At 41.2% G+C, this 27,995-nt stretch overlaps 3 protein-coding genes across 5 annotated transcripts in view; 2 read left to right on the top strand and 1 right to left on the bottom strand.

The window, feature by feature from the left end:
* The window catches only part of LOC126041341 (transcription initiation factor TFIID subunit 4-like), a 149,817-nt gene extending 147,743 nt beyond the window's left edge, over positions 1-2,074 (bottom strand). The window contains exon 1 of the mRNA XM_049806869.1: positions 861-2,074. Within this exon, the coding sequence (XP_049662826.1) occupies positions 861-2,052 (1,192 nt within the window). The 5' untranslated portion in view covers positions 2,053-2,074. The remainder of the gene's footprint in view (positions 1-860) is intronic.
* SS18L2 (SS18 like 2) overlaps positions 1-27,995 on the top strand; it is a 191,577-nt gene that overhangs the window by 160,503 nt on the left and 3,079 nt on the right. The window lies entirely within an intron of this gene.
* Positions 7,589-27,969, top strand: LSM14A (LSM14A mRNA processing body assembly factor). Of its 3 annotated transcripts, none has more exons than XM_049806875.1 (10): positions 7,589-8,002; positions 15,788-15,951; positions 17,342-17,474; positions 18,571-18,690; positions 20,562-20,738; positions 21,044-21,106; positions 21,815-21,994; positions 23,542-23,713; positions 24,583-24,811; positions 26,624-27,969. In XM_049806875.1, exons 1-10 carry the CDS (start codon positions 7,882-7,884, stop codon positions 26,645-26,647), a joined length of 1,383 nt encoding a protein of 460 aa, XP_049662832.1. In that variant the 5' UTR covers positions 7,589-7,881; the 3' UTR covers positions 26,648-27,969. The 3 variants fall into 3 exon arrangements, with proteins under 3 accessions (XP_049662832.1, XP_049662831.1, XP_049662833.1); XM_049806874.1 differs by having other exon boundaries at positions 7,590-8,002; positions 18,568-18,690; XM_049806876.1 differs by lacking the exon at positions 21,044-21,106 and having other exon boundaries at positions 7,590-8,002; positions 18,568-18,690.

Consider the following 27,995-nt stretch of genomic DNA (forward strand, 5'->3'; position numbering starts at 1 on the left):
GCAAAAAAATAAAAATCAGTTCAAACGTTGAATCATCTCCTAAACCAAGAAGGCACAAAGTCACCGACTTTTTGCAACATGGAAAGCCAAGGAGGGGACCACAGAACTCTTCAAAATTTCAGATAAAACAGTACACAGTTAGAGTAGGAATCACTAGGATGAAGGGATGCTGTTCTGGTCAGTTAGCAACCTTGCTGAACTTACATTTTTAGTAAATGAAAGTTAAGAAACTAAGAGAACGTAACGGTTACTTCAGAGTTAAAAGTAAAAACCGGTGATGTGAAGACTGCCCAGATGCAGCGGAGACCGACACCATCACACTCACCGAAATCACAAATTTTAGATTAAATTACACAAACCGGCCTGTATCTTACCACCCGATTCACGGCAGAAGACACTCTCTGGAGAAGGAAAACTTTTCAAAACTATCAAGAGTACAGCACAAGACAGAGTCCTTCGAAACGCAGATAAAATTACCTTTCGCTACCACCCCAGCTTTTTACCTCGCACGCCAACTGCTCGCTACACCACTACAGAACAACTTACCGTGACTGCCGCTCTCTCCCCGAGACAAACCCAGTAACTCGTCAGCCAACAGTCGTAACTACTTTGCATTACCAACCGCCCGTCCCGTACCAATTACATCCTCATTAACGGCAGCCCGTTTGTCCGACGTCGCCCTCAGACAGGTGGCTGGCTCTTCTTTCGTCTCCAGCACGTCGAGCAGCGGCACCGCGACAACTTTGGGACACCCACACCCACACCCCAAAAAAAAAAAAAAAAAAAAAAAAAAAAATCCCTCGGCCAAGAAGAAAGGGTTAGAAAGAGCGGCGAGCCCGCGACGGCTGCGTTCCACTTACCGGGCGGGATAGTGAAGCCGGGGGGCAGCTGGATGGTGGTCTGCTGAGGCGGCCTCACGATCAGCTGGGGGGCCACGATCCTGGGGGCAGCGCCCAGCGCCGGCCGGGGCGACAGGGCCTGGGGGGCCGCGGGGGCGACGGGGAGGGCAGCGCCCGCCTTGGCGACGCCCGCGGCGCTGACCGCCGGCTTGGGCGCGGCGCCGGGGGCCGCGGCGGCGGCGGCGGGGGCCGGCGGGGCGCAGTTGGCGACCGAGCCCTGTCCCGGCGGGACGGCCGCGGGGCTGGCGGAGTTACTGAGTGCGTTTACTGCGGGGAGCGGGCCGTGCGCGGGCTTGGTCTGTGCTGTGGCGGCGTCGGTTCTGCCGTGGCTGCTGACTGGTGGGACTGCCGCCGGCCGGCCCCCGGCGCCCTCCCCGTTGGGCGCCGCCTCGCCGGGGAGCGGCGCGGTGGTGGTGGCGGCAGCGGCGGTGGTGCCCTCCGCCGCTCCCGCCGGCCCGCCGCCCCCCGCCGGGGTCCCGCTCCCCCCCGCGGCGGCCGCCGTCTGGGCACGCTGCGGCGGCGCGCTGTCGGCGGCGGGCGGGCTGCCGCCGGGGCTGGGGCTCCCCGCGTCCCGGGCAGCGGCGCCGGCAGCCACATGGTTGTTGACAGGCTGGGCAGGGGCGCCGGCGGGCGGGGGGGCAGCGGGCTGCGGCGGGGCAGGGGCGGCGGGCGCGGCGGGGCTACCGCCGCCGCCGCCGAGGAGAGCCGCTCCATGTGATTGCTGCACACTACTACTGTTTACACTCACTCCCCTCCCTGCCGCCGCCGCTGCCGCCGCCGCCGCTGCCGCCGCCGGGGGGGACGGGAGCGGCCCCTGGGCAGGGGCTCGGCTCTCCGCGGCTCCGGGGCACCCCGCCGCCTCCTCTGCCCCGGGAGCGGGAGGAGGCGCGGGATGCCCTTGCTGCTGCCGGACGGGGCTGCTGCCCCCCGCTAGGCTCCCCTGGTGCTGCTGCTGCTGCTGCTGCTGCTGCGGCTGCTGCTGCTGCTGCTGCTGGGACGGGGCGGAGGTCCTGGGCTGGGGCGCCTCGGCGGAGCCCCGGCCGCCGGCCAGCTGCGATTCCAAGGAGCCCACCAGGTCGCTGACCGCCTTCTCGTCCACCTCCTCGGAGAAGAGCAGCATCTCTTCCAGGGGGTCCGAGGCGCCCGCCGCCATCTTGCGCTGAGCTGGGAGCCGGCCGCGCAGCGCGCAAGCGCGCCGGCCTCTGCCGCGCGCGAGGCATTCTGGGAGGGGCCGGCTTCCTCCTCCCCCGCCGCGGGGGCGGGGGCAGAGCGCGCCGCCGGCGACTGCCGCCGCGTCCTCGCTGGCCCCGGGGCTGGGCCCGTCCGCGCCGCGGTACCGCTGAGGTCCGCAGCGCTGCTGCAGACGCGGGCCGGCAGGGTCCGGGAGCGGACCCCGGCCGTCGGTGAGGGCGAGGGCCGGGGGCGTGAGGGTAGAGGGCGGTGGGCTGGCTCGCCGGCCGCCTCGGGAAGCCGAGGGGCGACAGCGTGTCCAGGCAGGAGCCTGCCGTTAATCGCGTCTGTAGGGACTTGCGGCAGAGGGAGGTTTGAGGCGTGCAGGAGGCCCGCGGCCCTGCTGCGGAGGGTCGTGAGCTTGCAGGTTGGGAACTGACGTGTCCTTCGATCGCGTTACCTTTCGGTGGCGAAGCTGCCGCGACCGCGCTCTCGGCCCTTCCCTTGGCAGCACCCCGCGAGGGGAGCTGCCGCCGGCCAGCGCAGCCTTCGCGGCGCTCAGGGAGAACCGGCAGCAAGCGTGCAGTCGGCTACAGCGGCTCAGCTGCCTCGCACGCCGAGTCCTTCAAAGGAGGGAACTTCCAAGTGCTGTTGAAGCTGTCTGACACCCCAAGGTGCACGCAGAGTACCTGCACTCAGCAGGGCACTGCTCCGGTTGCGTCAGAGTTTTAGACGTGTGTGTCCAAAGTTACTGCTTTACCTAGGCAAGAATGGTTGCAGGAATACAGTTTCCTAACGTGGACGCTGTTAACAGAAGGCTTGTAAACCAAAGATAAGATTCTCGGCATCATCACGGCAGCTGCTCTGATACACCGTGCTCTCTCAGCATCCCCGCAGGAAATTTGAGGCGGTTACTAACACTTCTGCCGTTGCGTTCCTGTACGCCCTTTTCCCATCCACGTGTGCCTCACGCATTCAGTAATACCACTTAAAGACAGGGGCCGTAAATCATCATTTCTTTGACTAATGACAGGGCAGTTTCTTTGATGGGACCTTCAGAATAAGTAATTTTCCCCCTACGAATAACTGTTGCCCACAGTGCACTGCATCTGTTCTTGCACGCAAGAGCTAACCACCATGGATTTGTGACGCTGCCAGAGGAAAGCAGCTTGGCTTCCATTCGCTGTCTCTCCTGGCCTGCGATAGCATGGATGCCTGCAAACTTGCATGTATTTAAGCTCCTGCTCTGTGGCCTGAAGTGGTGACTCATTCTTCATTTTGTGCTTTTGCAGGATTTTCCACAAAACTGAAAAAGGTGCATCAGTGAATAACCCACCTTCAACGGCATGATGATGCACCGATGGCAACGAGTGAAAGGCTCACAGTGCGTGCATGCACGCAACCCTTCTCCATTCCAGACTCAATCTGTTAAGTCACACATTATAATACAACTTGCTTGAGTCACAAGACTAAATTGCTAATAACTGGTTTGTTACCATCCGTTCCCTCTCAATGTAGGTTACATTTTTATTTAGGGTAGTTTTTCCTGATTGTCTGTTTACACCTTTAGGAGCAGGTTTATGATGAATCAAAATAAACCACTTTTAAAATGCATGAAAAATAGGTTGCACCAGTTTAATTAGGAGACTTTTAAATGTCTCCTGAAATGAAACCAGTGCGTATTTCTTAAATAAAGTGGCCCATAGAAGTACCAAAGGCCCAAAGGCGTGGTCAGGATGTGTAAATGGGAGACTGTGCAGTAAGTGAACGTGAAAGCACAGCAGTGCTTATGAAAAACACTATTAAGTGTAAGCAGGAGATCTATACATCAAAAATTTGCTTAGCAAACCGACTATTGCTTTTATGGAATGCTACAGCTGAATTAAATTTGGACTTTTAACAAATGTTTCTACCTGGAAACTTAATTAAAACATAGTCGCCTATTACTCAACTTGCTATTGCACAAAAATAAAGAATATTCATTTGGGTTGGAAAAATACCAGAATGTATCCGATATTACTTTGTTAAGAGTACATTTTATTATTTATTAGAGAAGATTCCATGCTTCCTTCACTTATTTGCCCTGATCGTGGACTTCATTTGCATACCACTATCTCCACAGTTTTTATAAGAGAACAGAAAGTTAGACATATGATTCTGCAACTAGTCCTGACTATGAAAAAAATTTTAGTATACATTTTTCTAACACTACACCATTAAACTGTGTGTCTCCATAAAAGCCACCCGGGAGGAAAACTTTATTGCTTTGTAACTTTAGAAGATAAAAAGTAATCTTCCCAGCAGAAGGAAAAAATGGCAAGTCATTATTTATAAGACAGGTTTCAAAACTTTAAAAATTACCTACTTTTAATTACAGTTTTAAAGTACATTTGTGGGTGAGTAATCTGTAAAACATGAATTCATATTTCTTCCCACTCACCTCTTCTTAATTGAGCCATTTTATATATATATAAACATACAGAATAAGGAAGTATAATAGAATATTTTATTTAATAAAACATGATGTATACTGATTCACATTGGACTCTTTTCAAGTCAAGAAGTGATGACATACATAAGAATGTATACAAACTTGTTGATGAAACTGGCTTTGGGCTTGCGCTTTTACGTAGGGAATGAGACTTTTAGTAAAATACAGAATCTCTGTGAACTTTTGTATTCATTCTTTTATTACAAAAATCTTTTTCAAATATTTACATGCTTTTTATCATAAAAAAACATATTTCTGAACATGTTTGTTGCTCTTTCATTTTTAGGACTTAAATATGTATAGAAGGAAAAAAAATAAAAATTGAAGAGACCACTGTGATCATCTCATCCTATCTCTTAAAATGCAATCTTTCCTGGATTATATTTTGTTTGAAATCGAGAACTTCTATTAGGAAAGTTAACTTCCAAACATGGTTTTAAAATTGCCTGTGAAAGAAAATCCACCACAAATTCATTAAGCTGCTGTTCACTTATCGACACTGTTAAACCCTGTGCCCTGTTTCCAGACAAAGTTTTTCATTAATAACTCACTACATAATAGAAGTACCACTGCCAAGTTAAGCTGCAGGGAGTAATAACAGTTGACATAGACAACTATCTTTTTGTCATCTAGAGAAGTGAAAGCACTTAGAAAGGAGCACTATTTTTCTAGTATGTGACGTGGGTTTCTTTCAAATACGCACTTTCAGTGCATTCAAATGCACAATTTAACTATTGTAAGTTTAACATTAAAATGGTACCCACCAGGTTTAGATAAGATTTTCAGATAACTTAAAATGAATTTACAGAACTCTTTACATATATAATTGAAATTCACTTTATGCTATAAAAATATTCCTTCAACTGCTGATTTTAAGTGTGAATTAGAAATTATAAATTCCACAAATCGGAGACCACAAAGATAGCTAGACTAACCAACAGCTGTTGTAGAAATATGTCTAAATTTAGTTTTGTGTATTTCAGTTTCAGTGGGATTTTTATATATATATATATATGGCTTATAGAAATTTAGGTGCTTTTGTTTTGAAGTTAATTGTAATTGTAAATACTTGTCTGTGCTCACCTAGACAGGACTTGATGGAAAGGCTTGGGAAAATTTGACATCAAGAAGGTTCCAATTTAACCTGTAAAAAGTTTTTCAAGGGGATACTTTTCTATTCCTAGCTTATTTCATTTATTCATTCTGGCCAACATCTCTGTTTCAGAAACTTTGCAAGTGTTAACACCTAAAAGCAAACTCTGGCAGTTTTTCGCTTGAGTTGTCTCCTGAAGTGCTCATCTACTTTGTCCCAAGCTCAAAAAAATGTCCATTTCTATTTCACGTTCCACCACACACCCTTGAAACCCTAATTCTATAAATGGGAGTCTTCAACTACAATTCTGAGAGAGGCAGATGAGGGAAAACTTAGAAGTTGGCCAGAAGCAAAACCACATGGGTCTTCGGGGCAAGTGGTTGTAATTCAAGGTATTCCTCTTCCCCTTCTCTGTCCTCCTATGTCAGTATCCCAGGCCTCCCCGATACACCCTTTCCTCCTTCCCCTCATGGTGACCTTTCTCTCCTGCAGCCTCCTCCAAAGCTTTTTAACCATTTCCAAACCCCATTCATATCTGAAGCTGATGCATCTCCTTCTGGAAGGAGGCAGGAGCAGGTAAACCATGTAATATAGACTGTAGCTAATCCTCTAGATTGTTCTAGGCTCTCTACCTCCTCCCACAGATGTCATTTTGCCACAGTTGAGAAGCAGCCACAGACCAACCTCTAATGGTCAGGAAGACTCCCTCTCTTTTGTTACTTTTCTAAACAGTAGCTTACTTTGAGCTGAGTTACAAATGCTGATTTTCAACAGTGGTCTCCCAAGGACTTCATATGGTCATGTATGTCCACTCATTAACCAAAGAACTTTGTTCCAAATCTTTCGGGTAGTCCAGGACATGCTAAAAGCACATCACAGTAAAGCTCCCTGGGCACTGAAGTCCTCCATGACTTTACAGTCAGTTGAACTTGGGCATAAAGTTTCCAGAAGTCTAGCATGGCTCCCATTTAGAAACATGCAGGCCCTTGCAGAAAAATCTGGCTTGCTATTGTGTTTCAAAGCCCTATTCTGAACAAAATACTTGCTGAATCTTTGCAACATAGTAGTGTCCAGTTGCAGCAACAAAAGCTATTAAGTACCCTTTCCAGAAGTTAGTTTTTGTTGCATGTAATTTTCTAGGCTGCAAATAGAAAAAGAGGGGCCCGAGGCAGGATCATGTTTTAACAGGCAAAGCCTCCAACAGGAAGCCTCATTTATGATTTTTACATAAGGTGTGCAAGTTAGGTGCAATCTCAAAATCACGATTTTTTTTTTTTTTTTGTCCTTACTTGTACTAAAAGGGTGGGTTTTTTCAGCATTCATTTCATACTTTAGTCAATATTTCATCAACAGTTGCGTTGCTTAGTGTTGCTTGGCAAGATGCGACTACCTCGACGCTCTGCCAACTGAGTAAAACGGAATCCCCCTTGAAATACGAGCTAGTTAGTTATCATCTAGACTTTTGCAGCTCTCCGCATGACCGGATTCTAAACTGCTTATTAAGGATCACAAGAACTTAGCATTCAGTGATAGGTGGCTCGGACCTCTCTCAAAAACACCCGAAAACCCCACATCACCAAACCTACTTTCACATCCCCCGGTGTTCACAGGCTACGGCTGGGGTGGGGTTTCCAAGCTGCGAGCTCAAACTCCCGGCGCTCTGGGCGGGAGCCCGGGGAGCCGCAGGCCCCGGGGAGCCCCGGTCCGGCCCCGCACAGCACCCTTAGGCCAGGCAGGGAAAGCGCGACGACGCACAGCCGAGCCCAACCTGCCGTGCGAGCTACACCGCCGCCAGGGAAGCCGCGCTCCACACGCGAAGCGTGGAACACGCCAGAGCGCTAAGTTAATTAATTTCCCGGGCGGCCCAAATGGCCGCCCCCTCCCCTCAGCGGCCCCCCGCCCGCCCCCGGCCGCCCGTTCTCGCGAGATCACTCCCACTCCCGGCATCCATTTCGCGGCTGGAGCGAAGGGGGGCGGCTCTGAGGGAAGATGAAGGCAGCGGCCATGTTGGGAGCTTCAGGGTGCTTTTGGTGCGCGGTGTGCTGAGGGAGTCTGCGCAGGGAAAGCCGTCGCTGGGGGATCGGCGCAAGGTCGGGCTCGAAGCGGGAGGAGTAGAGCGCCTACTACGACTGTGAGCCGAGCTCGCTTAGTTGCTCGTCCCCGGCTTCAGGAGCGCTCGGCAGGGGAGGAGGAGGGGGGGGGGTGTCCCTGACCGAGGAGCCAGCACCATGAGCGGGGGGACGCCCTACATCGGGAGCAAGATCAGCCTTATCTCCAAGGCCGAGATCCGCTATGAAGGGATCCTGTACACCATCGACACCGAAAACTCCACTGTGGCGCTGGCCAAGGGTAAGGACGTGGGGGAGCAGAGGGCTGGGCCCTGGCGACCCAGCAACGCCTCGGGGAGGGAGCGGGACCGCGGTGCGTGCGGCGGCCTGGGGACCGTCGAGGATCGAGCAAGAACCTGAAACCGCGGCAGAGTCGTCCCTGGCGTTCTGACGAAGAGGAGGCCCGGGGTGCGAGGGGGAGGCCTACAGCCTGCGAGGGCCCAGCAGCAGCAGCTGCGAGGGGGCTCGGCGGAGCTTTGGGAAGAGCCCGCGCAGTTTCGGCCGGAGGCGCGTCCTCCCGCCATCCTCCCCGACGGGAGCGTCTGCGGCGGGGCTGTGGCGAGCCGCGACGCCTCACGGCAGAGGTGGAAGTGAGGAAGGGGTTGGGAGAGCGACGGCGCTGCGGAGGCCGCTGCTCTCGCTGCGCGGGCTGCTCCCTCGGCTCCGGGCGTGGGTATGGAAAGCTCGGAGCGGCGGCGGAGGGGCCGTCGCGAAAAGGAGCTAGGAACGCTAGTTACCTAGCCAAGGGCTTAGAGGGGTCCTGAATAGAGTAAAAGTATGAAGCCCTTAGCGGTGGAAGCGGTCCGGAGTTAGTGCGTGAAAGGGAGTTGGAGGGGGAGGCTGGAAGGAGGATTTCTTTGCATCGTAAGAATTCCAGACCTACAGGGTACAGGGCCGCGGACGACTGAACTCTTCTGCGTCCTGGGGTAGGAGACAGCTCGGGTCTAAGGGGGGTTCTGTGAGTGCTGTGTTATCAGAGAGGCAGCTGATCGTGAGCTCTTCAGTTCGGAGGTAACTGTATGGCACTGTGTAAATCAAAATTGGGTACAGACACTGGCGTGAGAATGTATTGAGCAGAGGAAAACGTGTGGTGTGTATGTATAAAAAAGTTAGGAAGATGTGTTACTGAGAAGAGACTGGCGAGTAAACAAGAGGGTCTTTGAAACTGGTCATCCAAAGGTCTTTGCTGTTTCTTGCGCATGATAATGTACTCTCAACACAAGTGTATTAGCCATGGCAGTGAACGTATAATATTCAGGTAAAAAGTTAAGTCAGAATTTTTAATAACTTCTTTATAATAGGTTCTGCAAAACTCAGTGGTATTTTACTTTACACTCTTTGCCTCTGTAAAGTCTTGCTAAATAATGTAAATGCGTATGTTAAAAGCAGAGAATTTATCCCACCGTTAGGTAAAGGGAAAAATTGCCCCTTGTGTAAATTAAGTATTTGGGACTGAGAGCATTCCAAACTTCAGTTCCTCTTTGATACGATAGGTATAACATTCTAGTATAATGACAGGCTGTTACATTTTACAGAGTTGATGTGTATAATAGTCGCTCTGTGGAGTTGATACTGTGCAGCAGTTTGTTTGCTTTCATCTTGCATTGGCCTTTGTGGTAACTCTTGTTTGTGTGTCTTGTCACTTTAAGGTCCTCATCTTCTCCCCTTCCCCGCCCCCGACAATTACTATTTAAGAAGTAGATCACTTTGTTTTGTAAATTCTTGTATATATGCTTTGAAACACCTTACTGTAGGTTTGGTCCCAGGCTTGCATAGTTCATTTATGGGGCATTTAGCTTTCATGATGTGGGGGGGTTTTGTTGGTTGGTTTTGTTGGGGTTTTTTGTTTGTTTTTTTTTTACTTATTTCTAAAGTTGCCTTTAGGTTAAACTACCTTGCTGGAATTGCATTATCTCTTTAAAAGGGACAGCTAGTATTTGTTTATATGAGAAAAAGATGAGCACTGTGATTAAAAATAAATGTTGAGAAATTCCAGTTGCATACTGTGATTGTTAAGGTTTGTACAAAAACACTTATAAGAATCCGATCCTTGAGGAGCTTGTGAGAGTCTTGCCCTAAATTAGACAGATTTAGTGCTGACCAAGCCAATTTTGCATGACTTCTCAAGAGTGGTTAAGTCATGGTATGGGATATCTGCCAAAGCGTATATATTTAAGATAGATCAAACTACAGTTCCAAATCTAATCTACTCTCTTCTCATAGCTCTCATCAGAAATGTAAATCTAAACCATTAAATTTGCTTTAATAAAACTTGGCTGAGTTAGCTGAAGAGTGTGTGTTTTGTAATATAGTGTCATGATTCAGAAGAGAATAAACCAGTATTTCTAGGCCACCTGGAACTAAAAATCTTGAGATTAATCTGGAAGTTGATAACAACTGTATTAGACTGTAAAACAGTTCACTGTGCTTATGAACAAAATGCTCAACTCTGGAGTATTCAAGTTTCTGAATAAATGATGGCTTAGGTCATGTGAATGTGGTATGATAGCATATATGTAAGGTGACACGTGTGGTTAATTAAGGCCAGGTCTGTATGTGAAAGAAGCAGATCTTCCTTCTGAACTCTCTATAGCTGTAAATATGTTGATCAGCCAGTAGTTAGCTCTTCTTTCTGTGGTGAGTCCAGAATTCAAACCAGAAGTGTTTACTGTGGATCTCTACCACAAATGTCACATTTTCTGTCAGAAAGAGACAAAAAAAGCCCCAAAAGATGACTGGATGCCTTCAGTTGCTCTGCTGTGTAGCTGGTTTTGTGTGACTGTTACCTGGGTTGAGTGCAGGGTGGCTTATCATTATTCATTTCCCAACTGAAATCACTGAAATTGTGACATAAAGTGCAGAAGTAGAGGTGGAATCTGTTCTTGAATAACTACAGATTTGCCGAACAGTAGGACTTCTGTGGGCTAAACTGAAGTCTGAGATTAATCTCATTAAGTTGCATGTGTGGAATGCCTTCATTTGTCTTAAATCTTCTGGGGTTTTAGACAGAAATAAGATTTTTGGATTGCTAGCTTGGAATGTCCTTCTTGTTCATACTTCTATTTCATACTTAATTTTTTAAACATCGTTAAGTCCAACCAATTTAAGAATAGAGTGTTTGCAAGCCACGATTACAAGTAAAATATTCTTGCTGTAAAGTGCTTGCTGCCCTACCTGGAGCACTTACAGAATAATCACGACAGATTGTGCTTAATCTTACATGTTGTGGCATTAAAAACTAGATGTGGTCTTTCATACTAGTAATACATAATGTCTTTCTATTTCAAGGCACTGATTTAGAGAGATAGATTTTTAATGTAGGTAAGCTGTGTAAGAACAACCATATTGGGTCAGAAAAGGCTTTGTTCCCTGCCAACAGTAGGGAATCCTTAGGCATGCAAATATAAGAAACAGAAAATTGTATATTGTCTCTCTGGTATAATGCACCAGTTTTCACTTAACAGCTGGACCATTGAGAGTTGCATTTGGAATCATTATAATTAATAGATATTAATGAAATTAGCTTTCAGTAATTTAAGAAGTAGTTAAACATCCAGCGTTTTTGGCATTTTCAACTATCTGTAATAGTGTTTGCCATAGTCTAATGACTATGAAGGGAAATGACACGAAAGAGAAAACTTCCCTTTCTTTTAGACTTTTAAACAGTATTAATTGGGGAAAGACTCAGAAATGCAGACAGAAGAAAGTTAAATTCTTGTGAAAACTTGAGCATTTCTTACAGTTCAGGGGTGAGAGCAGGAAAGGAAAGGGTTAAATTTTTATCAAGTTTTTGTGATGTTATTTTTTAGTCAGTTAAGTGACATGCTCCCTTTGTGTCTTGAGGTTTAGGGCATGTGTGCCAAACCAACCCTGTACATAGCATGTTGCAGCAGAAAAATTCCTCTTGTCAAAGCCCACTCCTAATTACTTCCCTCATATCTATCTCCTTGTGAACTCACCATCCCTATGAGTAAGGGAATGCAGACTGAATTAATTGTTCTGAAGATAAGAGCCTGCCACAAGCTGGGTCCTTCATGTTAATACTTTTCCTGTAATGTGGCGTGCAGGTATCTTAGGCATGTTTAGAGAGAAAGGGTTGTGATGTTTTGCGGAGAGATGGCAATTGAAATGACTTGTTCTTGTAGTGGTGGTCTCATTTTAGTCGTCATGCTTCTCATGTGTGCCTTAAGAGTGGGGAAAGACTGGTTATGTGTATGTATGTTACATATGAAGTAAGGCTGATAAGATTGTGTCAGTACTGTGCACAGTGACTGAACTACCTATTTGCAATAACTTGCATTATATGGGAACAGAGTCCTCTTTTGCTAGTAGAAGATACAGCCTGGGTTCTGATTAACACAGTATTTTTCTGTGTTAATCAACAGGTAATCATTTCTGTTAATTGTTAGGGAAAGTTGCAATTTATTCCTTGGATGCTATAGTAGCATAGTATAGGAATATGCATTAAAATATAATGTAGTAGTAACATTGAAGTCAGTCAAAATCTGTACACAGATTTGTTTGCAGGTCAATATATGAAATTGGTGAAGCTACTTGGGCATAAAGTCACATACATGAATCCTGTTAGGCTCAACAGTGTTAGTTTCTTTCTACTTAATTGTGTGTATTTACACTGACAAAAAATAAGTTTGCCTTTGACATGTGATGGTTGCCTTTTTGTTTGCAAGTCCCTAGGCCAGTTTAACTTATTAAAGGAAAAAAAATCACCATGAAACAAAACAAAAAAACACACTTAAATTGACAAGGTAAGATAAAATGGATTTACCATAGTCCTGGTAAGTGTTATAAGATTACATTCTGTAGTCCTGGTAAATGTTATAAGATTACGTTCTCTTTCACATGCTTATTTTCATTTGCTCTCACTCTTCAGTATTTTGCTATCTATGAACCACTGCACCATGTTCTGGAGGAAGGATGTATAGTCTGAGGAAATACCATGAGAGACAGCTGGATAGAGCTGTAAGACTGCTGCTGCTCCAATACCTTGTGGTTTTGATACTCTGGCAACTTAGTATTTGTGATTATGCAAAACTATGGTAACAGCTATTTCTTTCTAAAATCCTATTGTACTGCCCACCTTTAATACTAGACTTTTTCCTTTAATGAGGTCAGATGATCTTAAATCCTAATCCAAGCTAGGAAAGAAGAAACTGTAAAGATAGCTGTTCCTTTGCAAAATATTGAAAGTAACATTCAACTCTTTATGTTATACCACTATCTGAAGGACGTAGTTGGGATAGACACTGCAAGAACATTAAGCAGCCCTTACCCTAAACTACTTGCTTAGGTCACCGCACGTGCAGTTCTGGTTCCTTGCTTTAGAAGGAAATTAGACTTGGCGATGGTTTTTCGTGTTGCTTTGGGGTTAGAGGGGAAGGTTGAACCCCAAATCAGAGGAGTTTGCTTACTCCTCTGCAGCAGAGCTATCTTCATTGGATGAAATTGTCTTTGTATTTTGCAGAAAGTTGTATTAAAACCAGTTTGCTTTGGAGCAGGCTAGGGGTAGAGAAAAAACCCAAACTCTTAGTAGCAACTCTTGATGTGTTTTATTGCAAAACCATTGACAACCTTATCAGTGTCTTGATGTGTTGCATAGACAGCTGAATCTTTTAGAGATGAATTCTAATTTTTGGTATTGAAAATATTCTTTTTGATATTTTTGGAATTTTATGATAGCAAGACAAATTCTTCTTGATTTACAGTAAAATCCTTTTTACCTCTTTTGAGGTGTCATTAGGTGAAAGTTAGGTGTTTCGCTTTTTGTTGTTTGGTTTAGGATGGAAAAAGGTAATTGTCAGGTGTTAAAACTGTTCCTATATGTGCCATGTGATGTTGGTGTTAATAGTAAAATACTTATCCATGCAGCATAGCTCTTACTTGAGTACTTTCAAAGCAGATTTCTTCCATAGTTCATCAGATTTTTATTTCTATGTAAAGGTGAGATGTGATCCTCAGTTTACTACCCTTTTTTATGGTGTTGCTACTGCTTAGTTCCTTCACTTTAGCTAGAAAGTAAAATACTTCAGTAACTTACTTGTCACACTCTGGCCATTTTTGTGCACCTTTGTAGACAAAGCAGCTACTAGAGCAACTATTTCAGTGTGGGATAGAGAGAACCAATACAAAATCAACGTTGGTTTTACTTACCAAGACAGCAGGTCAAATGATGGAATGAAGGGCCAAGTTAATTTATTAGTTATGTAATAAATAGATTGTAAGATGGCCAGAAAGTGAAGGTGGATCCTCAGTCAAGACAGGGAAGTAGAAAAACCTGATGAATAAAAAGCAACAGAGCGAGCTACAGTAATGCACATGATCAGTTGATAACATTGTTACGCTATTGCATATTACTGTAATTTCTGCAAATTCTTCAGCTTCAGATAGTAGTGGAAGAAGAAAAGACAGATTTATCTTATAACAAATATTGAAATTCACTTAACAGTGCGTGCCTTTTTACAACGCTTACATTTTATAGTACCACGCAGAGCAGACTTTCAGATGCACAGAAATAGAAAAGTTGATTAAATTCAGTTCAGTAGATGATATAAGAATGAACAAAATAATTGTAACCACTTAATGTTATTTTTCATTGTAGTGTGGAGTTGATCTCTTTGCTCCTGAGTTATGCTTCTCAAAAAGATTTGTAATACTTGACTCTTAAGCTCTGTTTATGCTATATGAGGAGAAGCAACAGTGATGGAAGATGGTTGGTGCAGCATGAGAAATGACTCAATATCACCTTATACAGCTCTACAGGAAACTGATTTTCTTGACTAATGGTTTTATGGCTGCAAATAAGTGCCTAATGATGTCTCCAAATTGTTGATGCATCTGAAAATGGAGAGAAAACTAATTCTGGTAAATTAAAGCAAAATATGATTGTTTTCTCAGTATAACCTGTAGTACCTTACAAAGCAAACAAAAACCCCTTAAAAGGCTAGAGCAGAGACAATCGTGGGGGATTGTTAAAGATGCTGCAAGTTGATGTTCAGTAGAATGTGATTGTCATGGCTTTGGGGTTTGTGTTTTTTTTAGTTCTCTGGTTTCAATTTGTTGTTTAGTTTTTGCTTACGAAACGCTAGCTTGTGGAGACCTTTCTTCAGGTTTTGTCTGTTTGTTTCATTTTATATTCACATAGGGTTGGCAGTCTTAAGGTGAGAAAAAGTCTTTGAGAGGGTAGTGAAAGTAAAGTGATGCTGTCCAGTGGTAGTGATATGTAGTACAAAGATGAGCTTCATCACTATGCAATCTGAAAACTGTTGGAATTCAGCTAAGTACGGACAAATAAATTTAATATCTTGGTATGCTGCACACTATGCAGGCCTACTTAGGAAGATAGTTATGCCCCAGTGAGTTTACTTAATTTGACAGAGATCATATGAACTTTACACCAGCAAGAAGAATGCATTTTGCTTAGTGAAAATTGTATATACATACCACAGAATTCCTAATTTTTATTTAAATCTTGACTCAGACCTTGAATCTATTGAGAAATACTTTGTTTTCAGTAATTTTTAATATTCTAGTTTCTAGTAGTGTTAGCTTTTCTTTTGCCTGATATGTATGTGCAGAATATGAAATATGTAAACTCATGTAGTCCTTGATTCACAGGACTGACTGACCGGCTTTTGTTGGTATTCCTCTTCCTATAATGTCCCAAAAGTGTTAACTCAGCAAAAAACTGCTTTGCTGCTTCCCCTTATCCTCACAAAACAGTCAAAATATTCAACATGTGAGTGATGGTGTAAGTGATGTCTCAGTAAGGAACAGAAGAGGTGCCTTTCTACTTGATTTTTTTTGTTAACTGAAATTTGTAAGATCAAATTACTTGTTTATGTCTGAGCAGTTGATAATGGCAAAGAATATGCTGCCTATCTAATAAGTTTTTTTGCTCAACAAAATTTTATTCTTTTTATTTAAAGCTGCTGGTCTCTGCAGTATATTTTAAACCTTTTTGTTGAATGTGGGATGTGTTTATTTTTTTTCTTCCTTCCCAATTTTGCAGTTCGCTCTTTCGGTACAGAAGATAGACCAACCGATAGACCTATACCACCTCGTGATGAAGTCTTTGAGTATATTATATTCCGTGGCAGTGACATTAAAGACCTAACTGTCTGTGAGCCACCAAAGCCTCAGTGTTCTTTGCCACAGGATCCTGCTATTGTTCAGGTAAGTCAAAACATATTTTTAGATGTTTGTTGCTGAAGAGATAACCTGGTAGCTTTAAGTGCTCTCTAGCTGAGTGTTTAAAATGTTTGTTGCTGTAAAGTTCACAACCCAATGTAAAGAACTCTGGAAACATTTTCCTCTTTTGAATTGTGTCTTTAACTGTGAAAATCAAGACTGAAATCTGACTCTAGCACAATGCACTGAATGCCAAAGCTGCCAGTTTTTCAAAAACAACTAATGACTTTTGGTAGACCTTGCTGCCTTGTTTGAAAGGTATTTGGCTTACGACATGTATGCAAGACTACTTGGAGAGATCAGACTTGCTATAAGTCAAATGGAGTAGATGCTGAAACCTCTCCAAATAATTAATGATTTTTTTTTTTCATTTGTTTGTTTTTGTTTTCTTTTGGATTTTAATGTTCAACTTTTTTTTGGCTGACTATGACTTTAAAAGTGTTTCGTCTAGCTATGTGTTTTTAAAAAGGCTTCATACTAAAGGGCAGTTATTTGAAATGGGAATATTTGGTTGCTGAAGGGAAAGCAAATTACAGCTTGAAGCCTTCAGGGTTAATTAACCTGTTATTTTGTAGTAAATGGGCTGACAGTGCTAGTTATTTTTGATCTCTGAAATTTGTTGGCTTGTTGATTTGTGCTTGTGGGTTGTCTTAAAATCATCCCTGAGAGCAAGATGGAAGTTCTAGGTTCAAGCGTTTAAGTTTCTAATGTTTAAGTATTGTGTAAGATAAAATTCTTGATACTTTCTTATCAAGTACCCTGGCAATCCTCTAGGGTCTTTTGCTAAATTTGGTGCAACTCCTTCTGTCAATGGTAGTTGAGAGCTGTGAAATTGCATTACTGCTAACCCAAATAATAGTAATAACCCCACTCTCCTCTGTTACGTTTGGAACTTTCATTGTTCATGTGGGTTTTGAATTTTGAGGGAAAAAGATAAGTTTTCCAAGTTTGCTAACAAAAGCTTATATGCGTGTTTGACAAAAGAATCTGGTATGTGAGGTTCTAGGGAAAAGATTGTAAAATTTTATGGTACTGTTGTCAAAAGTTTGTGATATCGGAAGGGTAAAAGTGCTTTCTAAACAGTACATGTACCTGTAAAAATATTTTCTGCTAACTGATTTGAGTTTTCATGCAGAGTAATGTGTGTAACTCATTGTTTTTGTGCTGTCTTTGCTTCTGTGTTAAAGCTGCTAAATTCTTGATACTGAAAGAAGCAGCTTTCTGAATGTTAAGGTCTTGCATCCATATTAGCCATGGTGGTGGTGTTAGGGTAAATTTAACAAATAGTTTTAGAGTTTCTGCATTTCTTGCCTTGCAGAACTATTTCCTACTTTTTGTGTAAACATTAATTTCTGCAAGTGTGTTTTATCTTTAGTCTTCACTAGGATCTTCGACTACATCTTCATTCCAATCTGTGGGGTCCTATGGTCCTTTTGGCAGAATGCCTGCATACAGTCAGTTTAGTCCAAGCCCGCTGGTGGGGCAGCAGTTTGGCGCTGTTGGAGTTGGTATGTTCATTTTTATTATTTGCTGTTTTCCTATAAGTGAAGTTGTGTGTGTGTGCATAGACAATAATCGATGCTTATATTCCATCAACATCTTATCCTAAGGGCAGATCTAGAGTCTTCAGTCTGTATCAGTTCCACAGTTTAGCTCAAAAGTAGAGTTTTTCATAGTCTTTGCAGCTCAAATCAAAGCAATTGTGATTGAGAACTAAACACCCTGTCTCAGAGGGACAAGGTGGGAAAGGTTCCTGTATTCGTTAATTCATTCTATTTCGTATATAATCACTATATTCATTGTATTTCACAAGTGGTAGAGGCAGCTCCTCCACAAAAGCCCCATAGCTGTGCTGTCGATATCTGGTATCCCAGGTTGACCAAGTGGTGTGTGTCTTAAGCAAGGGTTTGGATCATTCAGCAATCTGTGTGCCAGTGCAGTCCTCTAGCTATTCATGAGGTGTTAGTGTGACACAAAGTACATGCTTTAAGTATTTGTGAGCTGCATGGGTTAGTTGTTCCTTTATACTGCAGATGCCCTCTGAGACTCACCAACTTTCATTTCTCCCTTAAAGTTTTTTATTTCGCCTTTTGGTTTTTCACATAGGAACTTACATTCTTGTAACTGTTATGGCAACTGGTACTAAAAATGTTAGCCATCTGAAAGGAGGGCTGTAGAATTGGCCATAACTTGATATCAGTTAATAAGATGTGACAGTCATATTTTTGTTTAAAAGATGTTAAGTGGAAGTCCATACCAATAACATTTGTTTACTATTTGGTGAGATGCTGTCATGACTATGTTATGTTAATACTTGTGATACTAAAGTTAGTAGTGCTCTTTTATTTTTTTATTTTTTTAGATAAAAATCATCAAGATATTACTGTCTTACAAACTCACTACAAATACGTACATTACATTAAACTTGAAGTGCATGGGAAGGTCAAACTCATGTGTATCCTAAAATAACTGGTTAATATTGCTTCACTAATCATTTAGTGCTATTTTAAAAAAAAAAAAAAAAAAAAAAAAACAAAAAACCCCCAAAAAACCAGAAAAAAGTCTAAACCAGGTTTTACAACTATATTATTTCTTTCAAAGCAGGAGGTTCTTTAACATCTTTTGGAACAGACTCTTCAGCCAGTACTAGCATGTCCCAAAGCACTGCAGTTGGTTCTGCATTTACAACAGATGCAAGATCACTAAAACCACAGATGTCTCAAGGTAAATCTTTTAGAATAGCTCTTTGATCTTTTTTGACCAATCGTGCCTGTGTGACTTAGATGGTTGCCAGAAATGCTAACCGAACAGCTAAATTCTGTCATGAAAACACTTGGTATTAAAACCAGAAAGCACTGAGAGTCTTTGTACTTGCTCTTTAAATGTGTCTTCTTACATCTTGGCATGCTGCATAGGTAACTGTTAGCAACACATTTGGTGTTACCCTTAAAGCGTCTGTATTGAGGAGTAGGACTTATTTCAGTTTAATAAAGTTAGCAAATAGGTGTATATGGAAATTCACTACCTAGTTTTATTGATAGCATGACAAAATTCAAGATACTTCATGCTGATTTGAATTGTGAAGTCCTTCGGCCTACAATTTTAAATATTTATTCCTAATGGTATTTTTTTGTTTATGCATATTTACACAAAAAAATATTAACAGCAGACCTGATTGCCTGTAGAGATAGTGACAGGACAGTTAAGTCAGCTTAATAGTAATAGAAACTGTACGGGTAGTTTGTATAATATTGGAAAAAGAAAGTAGAAGCAAAAAGGAAATTCTTGATGCTTTTTCAGTGGCAAAGAAAAAAGAAACTAAATGTTGAGCACCTTCACCCTCACTTTTCATGCAAATGTGTTAAGATTGCTCTTCAATATCCGAAAGATATTATTTCCTGCTCTTCCACTCTTCACTGCTGCAAGTAAAAGTGTGTGCTAGGATATATTCCTAATGCTATTTTTAAGGTTATGCAGTTGTGTTAAAAGGCAAAACAATTATAGCAAACAGGTTTTTTTTTCCTAAAATCTAGTTCAGATTTTTATACCAGTTAGGAATTCTGTCTAGGATTAGTTGGGTGGTTTACCAAATATAGGTTCTGCTTTGTTGCATTAATTGAAGGGGAAAAAGTATTCTGAGCATTTACTGTTTCTCTGTTGAAAGAGTAGCTTGGTTTTCTGTAGGTGAAATTAAAACCTGTATGATTCTTGGGTTAATTTATGACATACTCTCCAGATGAACATACATTCTGCCACAAAATTTCCTGTGGGGCACCAACAAGCTTTTGCTCTGTGTGTGTTTGCTTTTAAAAATATTTGTCATCTTTGTAGTTTTTAAGTGTGGTGTGGTTGGGTTTGGGGTTTTTTTTGTGGTGTTTGTTTGTTTTCTTTTTTTCTTTTTTTTCTTTCCTTTTGGTTAGCTTTTTTATGGGATACGACAATATTCTTTTCTTTTACTTACTGGGACTTGAGTCTTACTCTAATTTCTTAGTAGATTTACCTATATGGTATCATAAACTTGTCTGGCCAGATCAAATGTCTCTGTTCTAAACACGCGTCTGGCTCCAGTCACTCATGCTGCAAATTGAAATGTATGAACAGCACTTTGTGGGGAGGCTTTCATTGCTCCATCTGCATTATGCCTGGCACTAGCCATCACTGTTCTTTTATCTTGTGGTGATCATACAACAGAGTGCACTAGATGAAACGAAATTTCAGTATTGTAACTGTATCTCTGCCTTTGGGAGCAGTCACTTTCCACTTGGCTTTCCAGGGAGGCAGAAAGAGTATTTTCACCTCCAATCAATCAAAAAAATTCATTCCACAGCTAAATGCACATCACAGATGTGTTGGTAGGGATTAATTGTCCTACCCATTTTTTTCTTTTAGACTAGGGGAAGGGGAATTGCTAAATATCCTTCATTCTGGATTAGTGGATCTGAGGGTGCAGAAATATTTATTTGCTCTTTGGACACAGCTGTCTTGACTGGTAAGGCAGATAAACCTGTCAGTCTAGATTGGTTCAGACGAGTAACTCAAAGTTGTAGGTGAGAAATAACTCTTTGGGTTTCGGTTTTGTTTTGTCTTTTTCCCAGGTCGTTCAAGCCCTCAGATAGATCATCTGAGAAGGAGCCCCACCATGGAACAAGCAGTACAAACAGCTTCAGCCCACTTGGCTACTCCAGCACCAGTTGGGAGGAGGAGTCCTGTACCAGCCAGACCTTTGGTGTCTGCTAGCCAAAAATCGTTAGAGAATCAAGAGCACAGACGAGGTAGCTTTGGATAATTGTCATACAGCTTATTTTCTTCCATACACATATGAAATGATCTTTTTAAGGGTAATGTGTAGGAATTTTCCTGCTGTCCACTACTGATAGACTGGCCAGCAGAGACCTGGAATATATATATTTCCTTTTAAACTCAAACATATATTCTGAATTTTTCTTTTGAGTTAAACTTGTGGTTTACTTTTATAGGTTTGGATTTTTTTGAAATCGGAACTATATAACTATATACAAAAGTATGATCAAAAATACCTAATTGGATAAACAAATAATTTTTTTATTTCCAACTTTAGCTGAAGCACACAAGGTTTCAAGATCTGAAAATGAACTCAGAAATGAAAACAAACGACAAATTGGTAAATCTTGTTTTGAGAAATAGTTATCATTGTTTTCAGACTTCATTAAGTTTTTTAAAAGTCTGCTAAAATACAGCATTGTGTATAGTTTGCAAAGTGCTAGGACTTTGCTTGGAACATCCAGAAATCTTGCAGTTCAGATTACAGTAATAAAGACTTATGTGTTTAGAATGCTTTCACATAATTGTTTCTAGTAACTTTGTATTGGGCCAGAATAATACAAGGACAGAAAATCAACATTAAAGAGAAAAGTCTTTTCTGGTTGCTCTATTTTAAGCAATTTGAATAAAAATGCAAAACCAAGGAGGATTCATAGATTTATGAACACAATAGCATGAAATAAAACCTGTTACCTTTCTACAAAAATACTTCACTGAAAAACTACTAACATTATAATTCTTCTTCCAAAAACTTTTAATGAGTTCTAGAAAATCTTTTAGTACACAAGTTTAGTACTATTATGCTTTCTGTGTCACTGTTGTAATTATTGTAAGTGAATTTACAAATTACAAGCTGCCCCAATAGGACTTTTAACAACAGAAATGCAGGAAGAGGATGCATGAAATCCCAAGCTGTTATCCCAGGAACTAAAAAAAAAAAAAAAAACAAAGCAAAAAAAATCACCCAAAAAACCAACAATCACCGCCACCATCCTCAAAGAAAAACCAATCCACAAAACAAAACGGAACAGAATTTCCCTCTTTTCAGTTCCAGGTGGACCGTCAGCACGGAGAGGCCGTGGAGGACACAGAGGGGGCCGAGGAAGATTTGGTATTAGGAGGGATGGTCCAATGAAGTTTGAGAAGGACTTTGACTTTGAAAGTGCAAATGCACAATTCAACAAGGAGGAAATTGATAGAGAATTTCATAATAAACTTAAACTAAAAGGTAAACCATTTTTGCTCTAGATTTGAGCATGGAAAAAATGTATCTTGCTGTTTTAGTCCTACCTTGGAGAACAACTTTTAACGAGCGTATCCTACTAAGTCTTGTTTGCAGTCATTTAAAAGAAAAAAGTAAAAAAATCAATGTAGTAGTAAACTGGGATCATCTATTTAGTTAAATATTTGGGTTAATATTTGAGTTTTGAAGGAATTTTAACTAGCAAATATCGTATGTCATGTTCCAACAAGTCTGTTGGTTTAAAAATGCAGATTATTTGAGTGGAGGTCCCGGTAGTGCGAGTTTACTTTTAAAAGATGCAATAAAAGAAAACCCTTATTTTATGTCTTCAATTATTAATAGACCAAAAGCAATCACAAAAACATGAGTTTGGGATCAGAACTTTGCTGGAGGATGCACGAGAGTTTCAATTTAGGAAAGTTTCTAGCGTTTCTTTGCTTTTGCCCTTTTCCAGAGGAACACAGGAGTAGTTCAAATCCATACTGCCAGCACTTTACTTTTGTTTTCTAGCAGGCTTCTGTTTTAATTACCTCATTCTCTTGTGACCAGCCACCTGTTTGTTACACTGTTGCTGCTGTTTTTGGACAAAAATGTTACAGGTTAAAATAGGGAGTTCCCTGTTTCAGTAAATGATTGGCTAAAAGCTGGGAAATAAAAGGTAGGAATAAATGGTCAGATTTCAGTGTAGAGAAAAACCACCAGTCGAGTCCCATAGGATTTGTTCTTTGGTGCTTGCCTCATTTTCTGTATCATTTTGAAATGAGTTGACAGTTTGCTGTTGATACTGATATTTTTTTTTTTTCAGAATAGTAGAGAGGAAAGGGAAAGCTAACCATAAGGAGCTATAGAAATATTTTATGAGACAGTGGTAATTTTTGCGCGCGCGTGTGTGTGTGTATGTTGTGGAAAGGTTGAGCTGGTTATCTGAAGTTTATGCACAGCATCATGAGATTTTAGCTGTAAGCATTTAGGAATGAGACTTTAAGACTAATAGCTAGTTCTGTTGAACCATCAGCTGCTTTTTCAGTAGCAGTCAAAACAGTAATTTCAACTTCAGGCATTATTAGGAAAGAAGTATATCATAAAGTCAGTTCATGGCATAATATCTTGAATGATGGCCTTCTGTCTCAAAGGAGATAACAGCAAAGCCAAAAGACAAAGGAGAAGGGCAACAGGGATGAGCAAAAACATGGAGTGGCTTTTATGAGGAATGACTGAAGTTTTTAAGTCTGGAAAGGAGGTAGGTAGGAGGTTAGAAAATAGATGGCTATCAAATTCATTCTACCACAGGGGTTTTTTTCTTAATTAAACCCACAGGGAATATAGAGGATATCAAACTTACAGACAGCAGCAGCAAAACATCCTAATTTATGTGTCAAATTATTTGACTTCCATGTTAAATTTAGGAGCAGTTTTTGTATTTTTTGAGCATTCAGTATAGTTTGTGTGTGTCTGTCTGGGAATAAGTTAACAGTGATGGTTTTGTTTAGTATGATGGTCTGAAAGGCTTCTGTTTACTTTTTGTTTTCCAGAAGATAAACTTGAGAAACCAGAGAAGCCTGTAAATGGAGAAGACAAAGGTGACTCAGGTGTTGATACCCAAAATAGCGAAGGGAATGCAGATGAGGAAGATCCACTTGGCCCCAACTGCTACTATGACAAAACCAAATCCTTCTTTGATAACATCTCCTGCGATGACAATCGGTATGGCCTGCAAGGGGAAGCTTGTTAGCCTACTTAATGCATGTTTTGTCATAAAGTAGTGTCAGCACTACTCATTACAGTCAACTCTGAATCGAAAGCGAGTAAAGCTTATTTCCACATGCAGTGGGCAAAAATAAAACAGGAATGTGAAGCACAATATTTCTTTGTGGGCAAGTGCAGTACATTTAATAGGAAGACATTTAAAATGTTGTTTTAGAGCCAAGCTTCTAGAATTTCGTGTATGTACTCTAGAACCTCGTTTCCAGATTTACTGAAGTGGGTTTGTTTTGTTTTGCTACTAAATTACCACTTTAGTTAAATCAATTATGACTGTGCTTTGGTAATGGTTTCTAAGCAGATGACATAACAGTAGTGTTTGAATGGGAAGATAGCATGTCAGGAAAATTAAAGCTTATCTTTTGCTGTTGCCTTTTTATAAGACAAGATGGTGTGGATTGCTGACCTATTTTGAATTACAGTGGGGGGATTGTTTTGTTGTACTGACAGCTAGATAAAATAACAGCTGTAGCTGCAAACTCTTACTTTCTGTTTCTTGTTTTAAGTTGCAGGCAGTGTTATTTATTTTATTATATGATGGTGTGCAGAGGATACAGACTGTGTACTTCTTTCTATATGGGAAAGTTATGGCATTATTAATATATAGTTAATGATACTGTAACACATCCCTTTTTGTTGAGTTAAATTAATTGTGGCAGACACCTAGATTTTTGCAGAAAGGGATAATGTGGAGATTTGCAATGTGATTAAAGCATCATTTTTCATTTCGTGGGCTTTCTGGCTATTCTAAGCCAGGCAGTCTTCCTTCTGAAGTGTGTTTTAAAGCAAGTCTTGTTCCTTTTGTGTGGCAGAGAACGGCGACCCACTTGGGCTGAGGAAAGAAGATTAAATGCAGAGACCTTTGGAATACCACTGCGTCCCAATCGTGGCCGTGGAGGGTACAGAGGCAGAGGGGGGATTGGCTTCCGAGGTGGAAGAGGAAGAGGAGGTGGAAGAGGTGGCTTCACTGCCCCCCGAGGATTTCGTGGTGGATTCAGAGGAGGTCGTGGAGGCAGGGAGTTTGCTGACTTTGAATATAGGGTAAAATACGTTTAATGTTACTATGACCTACCTGATCCACTGTTCTTGGAAACTACTGGTAAAAAACCTCCAGCTTTTACATTTGATGTTGAACTAGAATTTCTTGAATAGTATTTTACAGGTACTCTGAGCTACTTAAAGTCCATTAATGCTGAAATTTTAGCTATAGCATCATTTGACTATTGACAGCAACCAAAACTAAAGCTATCTTTCTTCACATGCCCTAAATATTTGTTCTATAGCTGGAAGGGGGGGGAGGGGGGTGTGGTGTGTAAAAGCATTTTTCTAAGCAATATTTTAAAATTTAAAGATTGAGAGAGAGTAATTTAACTTGCTTCTAGTGTGCAACAAACTTTTTTGAATTCTTTGTAAATGAGTTGGCACGAAGCCTGTAGACTTCTAAGATCCTATATAACTCCTAAAATAAAGTAATTCAATTTACTGAAGCATAGTGATGACCCTTTGCAAAACAGAAGATAAAAAAATATTTGAGTTTTGTAAGGTCCTGTTACAAATCTTTTTTTTTTCTTTTTTTTTCTCTTTTTAATTATAACTTTACATAATTATATCCAATAGCTGTTGGGAAAGCTAAGGCAGGATTGGCTTTTTTCAGCAAGTCATTCAGGAAAAAGGAACTGTGGGAGATAGGGCATGAAAGCGTCAAAAGAAAACACCCTTGTCCTTCCCATAGAAGAAGTGTTTTTAAAAGATTAAAATAAGTACTGGTACTTTAGTTAAATATGAATGAAGTTTAAAGTTCCTTTAAGCATTATGCACAAGCCACCATGTAAGTCTGCTAACTGAAGTAACCTGATGTACAATCATGCTTTCATAATCACGCAAGCATAGAAATAGTAATGTGTCCCGCAAGACCTATGATGGCTAAAAAGCAGAATTTTCCTTTATGGTATAGTTATGCAATTTGTTGCTTTTGCAACACTATTAAGACATCCATTTCTCCGTTTCCTGTTGAAGATCTTAACCCTCCTTCCTACCAGCCATTCAGAGGAAGGACAAAGTTGTCAGCCCCAGCTGTTAAAGTGATGTATTCTGTGCTAGTGGTATCTTGGGTGCAGAGTCCAGTTGCTTGCAAACCAAAATCTTTTAATAATTTCAGTGTAAGCCATTTTTCTTGGCATTAAGTATATTCAACATGAAGGTTAGCTTGTTAAGGAGCAGAAATAATACTGGTGTACTGTTTAGAACCAGTAACAACTATAATTAACCAGATTGGTGCAAGTAAATACAGGCTTTTACAATTCTGACTGGGACAGAAGAACTTTTTTTGCTAGTTTACTGCATGAGCAGTTAGAGCTTTTCAACACAAAAGCTTTGTGATCTGTTTGAAGATTTAAATATTTTTAATTTTGAAAAAAGGAGGTGGGTACCCTTATCACAGAAGACTTCTGACTGTCCCTCAGTTATTCCTTCATTAGTTTGCAAGACTTAGTCTTGTGATTTAAAGACATTTTTGGTAGCTGAGCGTGAACTGAAATGATGGGTTGAAGGTCAAAGATGTGAATTTCTGAATGAAAGAATTTCACAGCTTTCCAGATAAGTAGGAGGTGGTGTAAAGATGGAGGATTTGTGGCACGCATCTAGTCAAAGTGACAAGCTGCCTCAGCTTGTACCAGACCGAGGGTGTTTTTTACCAGATCTATAACCTGATGACACAGGGAGGTCTCCTTTCTGATTTGCAGAAGATGGGAAGTAGCTATCACAGCGCATCTTCTCCCAGTGCTGTTGCCCAGATTAATTTGTGATTTTTGTTTTGCAAAATCAATTTTAATGTTCTACTGTTGTTCCCTCTAGAAAGACAACAAAGTTGCTGCATAGTCTACAAGAAAGCTGAAACCGGGTGAACGTCTAGATCTTCTTGATCCAGAGAATTAGTTTCAATCTCTGCAAAGAATGAAGTTAATTTGCTGTATACTTGTCACCAGCACTGGGATTTAACTATTTAATTTCAAAGGGGTGTAATGCAGTTACTTTTGAAAAATGGCCATCTTTGAAAACAGTGAGCATTAAATATATTTGAGACAGAAGGATAAGTAATTTCTTATGTATAGTTAATTATAAAGCAGTACTTCGATGGAGTTTAAGTATTTTTTCATCACTGAAAGGATTTTTCTTATTACTAGACTGTATTTGATAATTGCTTCAAGTTGTAAGGACAATTGTATGCAGAAGGCCGTCGATACTGTGAGTGTTTTGATCCACTGAAGGTTGTTTTTTGGAAATCCTGTAATATCCCTTTTGAGATAGTTGTACTTTTATCAACTAGGGTGCTGGACAGTAGGAAACTTGCTTTGTCAGTCAAATATGTACACACAGTAAATACTGTTTCTTAGGCAAAGGAAACTTTTTATATAGTTGTAAAATTCCATTATATCCCATTGCCAAAGAAACATTACGAACTTTGTATAGCTGTATAAAAAGCAACTAATTTTTTAAAGAATAAACATTTTTAAGTCGGCAAACATACTGTGTTATTGCAAAAGTTGATATGCTGAAGAACACTGAATTAGTTGGGTTTTTTTTCTTTAGCAGCTTTTCAGGCTTACTCGTTTGATTTTTATATTTGGACTATAATGAAGATTTGAAAACATTCTTCCATTACATGGAACTGGATACACTCTTCACTTCTCCTGCAGGAATTTGATTTTGTAGTTTCTGGCATATCACAGGATTTGACCAAACTAAGGAGGTATTTTCAAATAAGGAGAAAAGAAATTTTCATATGTCAAAATTTGCAATTAATTTTACTTAGCGATAAATATTAACTTTTTTTAATAATGGACCAGGCAGGCACATGAGTTTTGTGATTCTCCTGGAATGCCTGGGACAAAATTATGTCTCCATTTGTCAATTCTTGAAATGTTAACTTTGTTGTAATACCTGTAGACATAAGCAATTTAAAGAATTCTTAGTGTTTGAAGTTGTTTGCATTTTGATAGACCATAGCTTGGAGACATTAAGGCTCTGGTTCTAAGGCAGTGAAGTCACAAATGACATAGTATGGACTTTTTTTGCCAATTCTGAATGACTAGTTACAACTTTTTGATATGCTGAAATAGGAACCTGGTCATTTGTGTCTGGATATGTATATGAAGGCCACAGGAAAAAAGGGATCCAAAGATTAAAACATTTTGATCTAATTTGCTGATTATTTTTTTTTTCTACT

Source organism: Accipiter gentilis, chromosome 7, assembly GCF_929443795.1.
Source record: "Accipiter gentilis chromosome 7, bAccGen1.1, whole genome shotgun sequence".
NCBI lineage: Eukaryota > Metazoa > Chordata > Aves > Accipitriformes > Accipitridae > Astur > Astur gentilis.